Source organism: Schistocerca gregaria, chromosome 3 (assembly GCF_023897955.1).
Source record: "Schistocerca gregaria isolate iqSchGreg1 chromosome 3, iqSchGreg1.2, whole genome shotgun sequence".
Taxonomy (NCBI): Eukaryota; Metazoa; Arthropoda; class Insecta; order Orthoptera; family Acrididae; genus Schistocerca; species Schistocerca gregaria.
This window is the reverse complement of record NC_064922.1, coordinates 714,472,331-714,484,847: the sequence shown is the minus strand read 5'-3', so window position 1 is coordinate 714,484,847 and position 12,517 is coordinate 714,472,331. Positions and strand designations below refer to the sequence as shown.

At 39.5% G+C, this 12,517-nt stretch overlaps 1 protein-coding gene across 1 annotated transcript in view; it reads left to right on the top strand.

The window, feature by feature from the left end:
- The window catches only part of LOC126354056 (serine/threonine-protein kinase Nek8), a 305,150-nt gene that overhangs the window by 259,076 nt on the left and 33,557 nt on the right, over positions 1–12,517 (top strand). Inside the window, exon 19 of the mRNA XM_050003414.1 lies at positions 1,642–1,689. Within this exon, the coding sequence (XP_049859371.1) occupies positions 1,642–1,689 (48 nt within the window). The remainder of the gene's footprint in view (positions 1–1,641; positions 1,690–12,517) is intronic.

The window sequence follows — 12,517 nt, the reverse complement described above, 5'->3', positions numbered from 1 at the left end:
TTGCTCAGTCTACAGATTGAATATTAGAGATAGTATAGAATCCTGTCTCACTCTCTTCTAAGCTACTACTTTCCTTTAATGTCATTCGATTCTTATGACTGGTTTCTGTAAAAGTTGTAAATAATCTTTCACTCCCTATATTTTATCCCGGCTTGCCTTAAAATTTCAAAGAGTGTAGCCCAGTCAATGTTGTCAAAATATTCATCTAAATCTAAAAATGCTATAAATGTAGGTGTACCATTCTTCAACTTGCCCTCTAAGATAAGACATTGGGTCAATATTGCACCACATGATCCCATGTTTCTCCAGAAGTGTTCACTATGCTGCTCATAGTTGCTTACTCTCATTCCTAATTTCTTATCCATTATTAGGCATACTTCTGCATTACCTGTACTGACCCAATCAGAAATCAAGCTCTCAACGCCACTACACTTCGCTAAGTCTCACTATATCTAAGTTCAGCCTATCAATCTCCCTTTTTAAATTCTCTAACCCTTCTACCTGATTAAAAAGTGTAACATTCTGCCCTCTGATTCTTAGAATGCCCGTTTTGTGTCTTCTGACAACCACTTTCTCATGAGTAGTCCCTGCCCAGAGATCCAAAAGTGGGTTTAAGTTCTGTCATTCATTCAGACTATTGCCCTCACAACTCCTGAAAAGCCTGTTGCCCATCTTTGGGAACTATGGATTAGTCTGACCTCTCAACAGATACCCCTCTCTTGTGATTGCACCTATAGCACAGTACAGCTGTCTGCATTCTTGAGGTGTGCAAGCCTCCTCATCTTGGTAAGGTTGGTGGTACATTTTATGTTAGTGGAGACCAGCAAATAAATATTGGTGTCAGTTTTGTCAAAACAATCTTCCTGGGAGGGGGGATGGGGGTGTGTGGGGGTTGGTGTATCTACTGGAAGTGAAAGACAGCTTATAGTTTGGTTAGATAGTTTCATGTTCCACAGATCATGTGCATGATAAATTGTAATTCTGTGGAATGAATCATTTGACATCCACATTGCAAATTAATTTGTAAATGTGACTGTGTACTGAACATTTATTTTTTATTTATTTCTTATTAAATATTCAAATAAGAGTTAGTAATTCCTACCCATAAAATAACAGAAATTCCTATACAGAATAGAAGAAGTTGTCAAGGACAAACTTTCTCAGACTGTTTTGAAATTTTACTTCACTGTCTGTCAGACATTTTATATCACTATGTAAGTTATCAAAAATTGTAATTGCAGGGCTGTGGACCCCTTTCAGGAATTTATAAAAGCTGGTTGGTAAAAACAATTCAACATTGTATAGAACCTGGTGTTTCTTTCATCAGTCATTTCCTTTCCTTGTTGCAGGGAGAAGAAGCCCCAGGTTCTTAAAACTACCGATTATCTCATATTTTGTATAAGTCTTTTATTGTGTTGCCATAAACTAGATTAGCACATTTTCTATATTTATGTAGTTGCAATTTCAATGTATCTATACTTTTATTTGCAGATGATTTTAGTTACAGAAGACTTATTGTTTTAATTTATCTTTTGGAATTCCTGATTAATTGCTCGAGCCATAGTGGTCTGTATGTCATCATTTGCTGTTTGATTTTTCTTCTTTTTCCTTAAATTTCAATTTTTGATACTTTTTTTTCAGGATGGAAATAAGACAGCAGATGCCTCTGCAGCATGGCACACATCACAGGTATTTAATTCTGCAGCTGTAATAACAATAATGGAAATAAATTCAAAATGAGGGAAATACAGCCACTTAACTATAGTGTTCTGAGGTATGGAACATTGAAACATGTAGCAGGAAATACTATTGACACTAGCTTTGGAGATCTTGCTCTTTCTTTAGTAAAAATACACATTCACACAGACATGCAAATGCACATTCCCATGGCCACAGTGAGACTGATTATTGTTTATTGATTATTGAAAATAGTTGTATATGCTGAAGGAAGTGGGGAGGGTGTATGGTAGGACACAAGGAGGGAGTAGAAGAAAAGAGGCAGGTCTTTCAACAGATGACTCAGCAGCTGCACAAGATGAAAGATTGAAGAGGGGAGAGCACAAAAGAGATACAGAAATCAAGGAAGGAGTGGTGTTGACAGAATAGAGAAGGCAAAAGGTGAGGCAGTGGGAAACCAGCTAGTGCAGGTTTAGGCCAGGGTGGTTTCAATAATGCAGGATGTGCTGGAGAGACAGTTCCCAAATGCATAGTTCTGAGAAACTTTTGCCAGAAGAGCAATTAGAATTCTGAGGAGGAGGCAAATAAGCAGGACATCTGATTGTACTTGGGGTTGGAGCATGCAACTGAAAATAGAAGAATGCAATGATGAACAGCACTGGAATGCAGAAGGCATTTGAAAGCATTACACTCACTTCAGAATATGTATCTCCATGAAATTTTTTTGTAAAAAAGATCTAGAGATAAATAAACTACCTGGGTGGATCTGCTCATGGGGAAAGCTGTTATAAGAAGATCAATAAATAAAACCTATGTTATAAGAAACAGAAACTTAAATAATGTGTAACAATGTGAATAAAAACAACAAACATGGAAAGACTAGATTATTACTCGCTGTAAATATGACAATTTGATTAGCAGACAAGCATAACAAAAAGACTGTTACATATTAAGCTTTCAGCCAAAGCCTTCATCAGAAAAGGAGACACACACATTCGCGCAAGCAAGCACATGTCACACACACACGACTGCTGTCTCTGGCTGCTCAAGCCAGACTTAAACTAAAACACATCAAATAGGAGCAACAATTTGTAGTGGAGTGGGGAACGCGATGGTATAGTAGAGTATGGGTGGGGAAGAGGAAACAGTGCTGTGTGATGGAGCTTATAGGGACTAGAGGTGGCAGCCAAGGCTACCTGGTGCAACTTCAGGAAACTATGGAGGAGGGAGGAAAAGGAAAAAAAGGCAGCAGAAAGGAGAGGAGCAGGAAGGGAAAAAGATTAGTGGGTGCATGATAGTGGTGGCATGAGTTGGGAGGAGGTAATAGGACAGAGGAAGAAACTGTGGTTGGAGAGTGTGGGGACAGTAAGTTAGTATAGGTTGAAGCCAGGGTGGTTCTGGGAGTGGAGAATGTGTTGTAGGGGTAACTACCATCTCAAAAGCTGGTGGTGGAAGGGAGGGTCCAGATGACCCAGGTTGTGAATCAGTTGTTGAAATCTAGCATGTTATGTTCAGCTGCATGTTGTGCAGCTGGATGATCCACATTGGTCTGCAGCAGAGCTCAGCCTCTGATACGACTGAAGTAGAAAGTCATCCTCACCCTCTTACCTCCTGGATCTCTGCTCATCACTGTTGTTGCCACATCCCTGTACACCAGCATCTCTCATGTCAAGGGTCTTTCTGCTATTGAACACATTCTCTCCCAACTTCCTTCAGACTTCAAACCCACTCCCTGATTCCCCATACACCTTACTAACTATATTGTAACACACAGCTTCTTCTCCTTTCAAGGGAAAGTATACAAACAAATCCACAGCACAGTCATGGGCACTCGCATAGCACCCTCCTATGCCAACCTGTTTATGGGCTGTCCTGAGTATCCCTTCCTAATCTCCCAAACCCTTGATTTGGTTCAAGTTCATTGATGGAATCTTCTTGATCTGGGCTCAGGGCCAGGACAGCCTATCCTTCAAAACCCCAACACTTTATCTTTGATTCACTTCACTTGGTCCTTCTCAACATACTATGCCATCATCCTGAAAGATGAGCTCCTCCTATCTAAGGGCTTCATACACACCTCTGAGCACATTAAATCCACCAACCACCTGCATTTCAACAGCTGTCATCTCTTTTACACCAAAACATTGCTCCCATGCAGCTTGGCCACCCAGGGATGGCGTATCTTGCCCATATGCTGAGGGTCTCACCAAGGCCTTCACAGACAGTCACTACCCTCCAGACCTGGTTCGCAAACATATCTCCCATGACATTTCCTCTCACACCCCCAATCCTCCCACCAGCCCTAAGAACCAGCCACAAAGGAGTGCCCCCTTTGCCACCCAGTACCACCCTAGACTTCACGGCTTTGGTTGCCTATCATCATACCCTGAAACGAAGCATATCCTACTTGAGATCCCTTCCACCCATTCTTGAGTGGTGTTCAGTCACCCACTCAATCTCTGCAACTTCCTAGTCCATCCCAACTCCACTCCCAATCCCAACCCCGTGCCACAAAAATCATATCCCTTTGAAAGAGCCATGTGCAAGACCTTCCCAATCCACCCACCCAGCACTTCCTTTTCCAGTTCTGTCACACGATTATCGTATCACATAAAAGGCCAAGACTCCTGTGAAAGCAGCCATGTTATGTACCAGCTTTGCTGCAGTCATTCCTAGCTTTTTATATTGATGTGACTACCAACCAGCTTTCCACCAGAATGAATGGTCACCTTCAAACTGTGGCCAAGAGCAATGAGGACCACACTGTTGCACAACATGTAGCTGAACATAAAATGCTAGGTTTCAATGGCTGCTTCGCAACCTATGCCATCTGTATCCTCCCCTCCACCACCAACTTCTTAGATGGGAGTCCTCCTTACAACACGTTCTCAACTCCTGGAATCATCCCAGCCTCAGCTTATGATAACCCACATTCCCCACACACTTCATCCAACAGTTTCTGCCCCACTGTCTTATCACCTTCTCACAGACCATGTCCCCATCCTCATTGTGCACTTCTCTATGGCAATTCACCGACCAATCTTTTTTCCCTTTTTACTCCTCTCCTTTCTACTCCCTGTTTTCCTTTGCTTCCATTGCTGCACTGGGTAGCCTTCTTTGTCTACTCTAGTCCCTGAATGCTCTGCCAGGCAGCACCATTTCCTCTTCCCCAACCAGTACCCTGTAACCCTTTCTGTTTCCCACTCCACCATGGATTGTTGCTCCCATTTGGTGCATTTCAGTTTTAGTCTGGCCTGAACAGTCAGAGACAATGATCATGTGTGTGTGAGGAATGTTAGCTTGTGTGAATGTAGGTGTTTTTCTCCTGTCTGACAAAGGCTTTTGGTTAATTTGTCACAGTCTTTTCATGTATGTTATCCAACATATCATCTTTATAGTGAGTAGCAAATCTGTCCTTTCCATGTTTGTTGATACACCAACCTGGACTTCTCATTGTTTAATGTAAATAAAAAGCTAGGTACAGAAGAAGTAATTATGGGCATAAAATACTGCACCAAATGCCACTGAATTGGTTTACATGCTTACATCAAAAACTGATGTTGGAAAGGAAATAAATACAAGATAATTAGGGACTTAATAAAAAAAGCAGAGGAAAAATGTGATAGTCATGAATGATTCAACCTTCTGCAACATTATATTGTAGTGGTGAAGATATGGATAATTTGTTTATTTTTGTATGAAATGTTTCCAGAAATATGCATCATTTATCTTAGATTGTTATGTAACTGTTTGGTGTAATTATTTTGAATCACAGTGTGCAGTTTTTACAAAGGAAACATCAGCAAGTCCCAATGTGAAAAGAAAGTGTTGGTAAAAAGAAGTCCCCTTTAAAGTGCAAAAAATTAAAATCCAAAATTTGAGTTTCCTGCCTGTTACTCAGAATCAATCACATAATAGCATGTTTAAAAATGTGGATCACTTGCGTTTGCAAGTGTGACTGAAAGAGTTATATCTTTCTGGTACTCAGGACAAGAATGCTCTGTCTGAAAGCAGAGAATAAATCCTGGAAAGGGCAGTTACTGAGGTATCGTATAGCTCAGGTATCGTATAGCTCAAAGATGGAACCATGGTAAGAAATGCCTCAATATTGACGAAAACAACACATTGTGTAAGTAGCTCAGTAAGTTTGTCAGAACACTGGAATGTCACTGCTCGTTGCGATCTAAGATGTCAGTATTCTCAAGATGATTCTTTTGTTTCTGCTTTAAAATGTTACATACCTATAAAATATGAAATTAACAAAATAAAAAATAAAAAAAAAACAGTTCTTATGAAGACATTTTGAGGCTTGGATATGGTAGCATCTGAAATTTCCTTATCACTTAGTATCTATCCAAGTGACCACCTATATTCTAGGAGGCAGAGTGTCCCTGAGTTGATTTTTCAGACATCATTTCATGTTCTCACCTACTCCATGTGAGACTGGAAGTAGGTTTGCCACAGTCAAGTAGTCAGTTTCAGTGACTGCACCTTGTTGTTTATCACTTGCTCTCACTTTTCATGGCACTGAGACATCATTCTGTATGTTGTTCACACAACAGAACATGACAGTGGCAGTCAGAACAAGATATTTTATGGTAGTCTGCTATCACTGTTCTGTTTTATATCTCATTTCCCTTGTCCATGTGTGTAGGCACCCAGCAGAAAACATTCTCCTACTCCTGACTTTTTAGGAGGAGTGTATCATATTGACTAATTTATCTGCTGGTTGCACATGTAGGATTGTGAGGAGGATACTGGCCTGTATCATATTGACTAATACATCTACCAGGTACATGTATCAGATTGCTTGTAAAACATTTAGAGAGTCAGAACACCTAAGGAACTTCCCACCATCTTGAGAGTTTTGTCTTCCCCATTGTGGTCTTGATGCCCCCAGCTCAGCCTAGTGCACCAAGAAGTGACTTGGTCACCAGATTTTGATACAATAAGGCAAACCAATAAAGCACCTGAGATAGTCACTTGCTGTAGATCTGTTGGTGAACAGCAGAATATGCATGTGTTACTAAAATAAAAATGCTGTTGACCATATAACGGAAATGCTGAGTCACAGACAGGCACAACAAAGAGACTGTCACAAATATAGCTTTTGGTTGGTAAGGCCTTCATCAGAATAGACGGCAAACACACACATACACATTCACACATACGTAACTCATACACACATGACTGCAGTCTCAAGCAGCTGAGGCCACACTGCGAGCAGCAGCACTGGTGCATGATGGGAGTGGTGACTGGGTGGGGGTAAGAAGGAGGCTGTGGTGAGGATGGGGAGGGATATTACGGTAGGCATGGTAGACAGTGACGTGCTTTTGGTAAGTGCAGAGGGATGAGGTGGAAAGAGGGTAGGGGCAGGTATGTGCAGTCGGGAGTTAGAACGTGGGAGTGGAGAGGTGGGAGGGGGGAGGGGGATAGTGGTAAAGGAGATAAGTAAAAAGACTGGGTGGAATGGAGGAATGAGGACTGTGTAGTGCTTCCTGGAACAGAGAAGGTGCTGGATGGCTAAGGACAATGACTAACAAAGGTTGAGTCCAGGAGGGTTACAGGAATGTAGTATATATTGCAGGGGAAGTTCCCACCTGCACAATTCAGAAAAGCTGGGTTTGGTGGGAAGGATCCTATGACACAGGCTGTGAAGCAGTTGCCACTCCCATCATGCACTGGTGCTGCTGCTCACAGTGTGGCCTCAATTGCCTGAGACTGCAGTCATCTGTGTGTGAGTTATGTTTACACGAGTGTGTATGTGTGTGTTTGCCTTCTATTCTGATGAATGCCTTACTGGCCAAAAGCTATATTTGTGACAGTATTTTTGCAGTGACTGTCTGCAACTCAGCATCTCCACTATATAGTGAGTAGCAATTTTCCTTTTCACAATATTGTTACATGCCATCCTGGATTTTCCACTGTTTAAAAATGCTATTGAAACATTTTTAAAATCAGTAGCTTTAAACCATTGTGCCCAGCTTTAGCCTTGACAACAATCCCTGTTTAAGGCCTAAAATTTCCCTTTAATGATTTTTTTATTTGGATATAAAATGGGTTTGTTGGTCAATAGCAGTTGCTAAACATCTACTGCACAGTTTGTGTGGCCGTTTTTATGATTGAACCAGAGTCTGGTAGACAGTTAACTTTATATGTGTATCACACTGTAAGTAGCTGCTGCTGGCTCATCAGCTGCAGGCTCGAGAACTGATAGCTCATAAGCCTAAATACCAAGATTTGATATGGGACTGGCTTGGTACACACATATAGCTTTTCTAGTGCTCTCACCCACTTAGCAGGTTTAACTCACTCACGGTGGATCATATCCTAAATTTTCAACAGGAACATCTAGCTGCTCTGTACACAATGCTCTGCCACGCACCTAGTTGTGAACTGTAGAACGATTATGTAGATGCAGATGTCATTGAGTTACACAAATGGAGGTTCTACACAGTGTGAAGAAAATGATTCAGTCTGAAAACCAGTTCTTGTTGTTATCTACATTACATTTAAGATAGATGGGGCAGCTTTGATATGCTTTAAATGAAAACTGGGCTCTAGAACAACACTGAGATTTCAAATTTCAGAACATCATCTCTTTTCAAAGTTCTGATACATGAAAGCTTCAGTGTTGACAGCTGAGACATAGAGAAACAGTTTATTATTATTATTATTATTATTATTATTATTATTATCATTATTATTATTATTTAGAATTTGTAAAACAACTTATATCAGCCCAGACTGCATCATTAGTCACTTTGTCTACAATTTATGTGTATATTTGGACTCAGAATGTGATTTCCATGTAACTTTGATGTTGAGGCCTATATTAAACAAATTGTGCCTATCAGTATTTGAGATCTCATTCAAGTCTCTGCAAAGTTAATGGATTGTTTGAAGTATTTGAGAAAAGAAGCAGCTAAGCAATATAAGAGAACAATCATTGGGTTTTTTCCAAGCAGTTATTTTTTCTCCTGATACAAAAATATAAAGTAATCTAGAAGTAATTCTGATAACTATATATTTGTATGGATATGGTGTCTGTTCTTTTGGACATGTCCGAATGAACAGAGACCACTGATGTCCTGATGCCATCTAGAACAAAAGTAGATTTATATATTAATACCTTCAGCTGCTGACGGGCATTGATACATTTCTACGGGGACAGGTGACAATGTGTGCCCCGACCGGGACTCAAACACGGGATTCCCTACTTACATGGCAAATGCTCTATCCATCTGAGCCACCGAAGGCACAGAAGATAGTGTGACTGCAGGGACTATCTCATGCACGCCTCCTGCGAGACCCACATTCTCACCTTCTATGTCCACACACTACATTCGTAGTGTCCCTACCCCACACACTCATTACTTGTGGTAGACATTCTTACCAAGTCCCGTAAGAGTTCAGGTAATATGTGCGCATCTGCACAGAAGAAGAAGGTCATGGCTGGTATTGCCAGAACTATATATTGTGCATGCTTGCATCATGCTTTGAGTTTCTATGCTCATGTCCATGAATTACGGCATTCAACCTGAAATTTGATATTGATTACTTTTAATTGGTGCTGTCATCTCTGAACCAGTAAATGAATCACCAAGATATTTTGGTCAGTTGGAGCTGGTGGCATTTCCTATCGAGTAGCCTCAGTGTACACTTCTGAAGCTATGTAGATGTAGCTATGGTTAAAATCTTATTGATTTGTGTATTGACGCATTTATAGGAATATATAGAGGGTCAATACAACAGCAATGCACTAGTAGGCAATATTATGGAAATGGAAGAGGACTTAACGTGAAGATGAAATGAGAGATATGATACTGCATGAAGAATTTGAAAGAGCACTGGAGGACCTAAGTCAAAACAAGGCCCCGGGAGCAGACAACATTCCATTAGAACTACTGATAGCCTTGGGAGAGCCAGCCCTAATAAAACTCTACCGTCTGGTGAGGAAGACGTATGAGACAGGTGAAATACCCTCAGACTTCAAGAAGAATATAATAATTCTAATCTCAAAGGAAGCAGGTGTTGACAGATGTGAAAATTACCAAAAATATAATTTTAATAAGTCACAGCGGCAAAATACTAACATGAATTCCTTACAGACGAATGGAAAAACTGGTAGAAGCCCACCTTGGGGAAGATCAGTTTAGATTTTGTACAAATGTTTGAACACTTGATGCTATACTGACCCTATGACTTATCTTAGAAGATAAGTTAAGGAAAGTCAAACGTATGTTTCTAGCATTTGTAGACTTAGAGAAAGCTTTTGACAATGTTGATTGGAATACTCTCTTTTCGATTCTGAAGGTGGCAGGGGTCAAATACAGGGAGCGAAAGACTATTTACAATTTGTACAGAAACCAGATGGCAGTTATAAGAGTAAAAGGGTATGAAAGGGAAGCAGTGGTTGGGAAGGGAGTGAGACAGGGTTGTAGCCTATCCCCGGTGTTATTCAATCTGTACATTTAGCAAACAGTAAAGAAAACAAAAGAAAAATTTGGAGTAAGACTTGAAATCCATGGAGAAGAAATAAAAATTTTGAGGTTTTCCGATGACATTGTGATTCTGTCAGAGACAGCAAAGGACCTGGAAGAGCAGCTGAATGGAATGGGCAGTGTCTTGAAAGGAGAATATAAGATGAACATCAACAAAAGCAAAACAAGGATAATGGAATGGAGCTGAATTAAATTGGGTGATGCTGAGGGAATTAGATTCGGCAATGAGAGACTTAAAGTAGTAAATGAGTTTTGCTATTTGGGAAGCAAAATAACTTATGGTGGTCAATGTAGATAGGATATAAAATGTAGAGTAGCAATACAAGGAAAGTGTTTCTGAAGAAGAGAATTTTGTTAACAAGGAGTATAGATTTAAGTGTCAGAAAGTTGTTTCTGAAAGTATTGTATTGAGTGTAGCCATGTATGAGTGAAACATGGACGAAAAATAGTTTAGACAAGAAGAGAATAGAATCTTTTGAAATGTGGTGCTACAGAACAATGCTGAAGATTAGATGGGTAGATCACATAACTAATGAGGAGGTACTGAATAAAATTTGGGAGAAGAGAAATTTGTGGCACAATTTGACTAGAAGAAGGGATTGGTTGGTAGAGCATGTTCTGAGGCATCAAAGGATCACCAATTTACTATTGGAGGGCAATGTGGAGGGTAAAAACCGTAGCTGTAGACCAATAGATGAATACACTAAGCAGATTCAGAAGGATGAAGGTTGCAGTTTGTACTGGGAGATGAAGAAGCTTGCACAGGATAGAGCAGCATGGAGAGCTGCATCAAACCAGTCTCTAGACTGAAGACTACAACAACACCAGACAGAAAGAAAATATTCTGCATATATGACTGGATTACTTTACTAAAATACATGAAAACTAAAGTATATGCACATAAAAAGGCATATATTTTAACAATACACTTCAAAACATGTTTGTAATGGCACTGCATCATTATTAATTTTTAGCAACAAATTAATAGTAATGTAGACGTCAAAAAGCCATAGACCATTTAGCTACTGTATCAGGAACACTGCTACTAATTTTGTACTTATCATAAGACCTAATATCGAAGGTGGTAGAACTCATTGCAGGTAAGATCTTGATAACAAGTCTTAACTATTACAGTTACTTCAATAGTTTCAGTAGCAAAATGGTTTACCTCATCAATCTAAAGGGAAATCAAAATTGAAAATAGTATTCCCACAACAGCACTTGTGCCTGGTACAGCAAGAGCAAAACTTCCAGGGGTCTATATATTTTTACATAAAGTACCTGTACTTTTATGCGTATGGAATACATCACGTCACCTCTTATCTGTTTACAAATTAGCTTTTCCCATTCCTCAAGTTTCTTGGATACAATGTTGTTCACGCATCCTATCTCATCAAGCAATACATCTTCATCTATCTGAAATGTTGCACCTGAATCCACCATCTTAAGAATTTTCAGGCAATTTAAAAGTCCAGCCCAAGAAACAGAATTTTTCAATGTTATCCAATGAAATGATTGCAGAGGCTGAAATGAAGAAGTCAACTTTTCTAAGTAAGTTGCAAAAGCATCATCAAATAAATTGGTAATTGACTTGTATTTTGACTGAGCGACAATACCTCTCATTTCAGAGTTAATAAAAACTGAAGAAATAACAGAAGTTTGAAATTTACTACATTTCCTGTTACTGATTTTTTCTTTAAGCTGCTGTAACTCCTCAACTGATTCTGCAGCTGAAATCATGGTTCTTTCCAACTTTTGGATAGAATTTGAAAACATTTTCAATTGGCTTTGTGTAAAGCGAAACCAAAGAAGGTCTGTGTGTTCTCAAAAAACTGTTTTAGCAAAGTAGGATACCTATCCTGATACAGTAAATAAGATTTAAAAGGATCATACATATCAATATCCCTTCTAACTCTGAGCAACGACGACCATCTAGTTTTAATACTGCCTAGAATTTGTGTTCAGTATCGGTGCAATCACAGAATGATTTCAGTTCTTCCACACGCAAAGTGTAAATGTGAATAATTCTGAACAGTTTTATTCACTATTGTTTTTATGTCAATGGGAAGAATGTCTGCACTTGTTTGTGTACCACATGGGCTGCACAACCAATGCCTTGAATGTTCAGTTTGGAATAAACATTGTTTGTTCCTGCCCTCTTGTATCCACCAAAGTTGGTATAACAGTCACTTGAACGAAATGTAACAACCTGGTCAACTATATTTTGCCTTTTTAAAAAAAAATTAGCCAGAATATAGGTAGATAATAATTCTTTCATTTCTGTACCAGGGTTCTGAAGACAGATTACTTTGCACGGGACACCTTTGATAGGAATT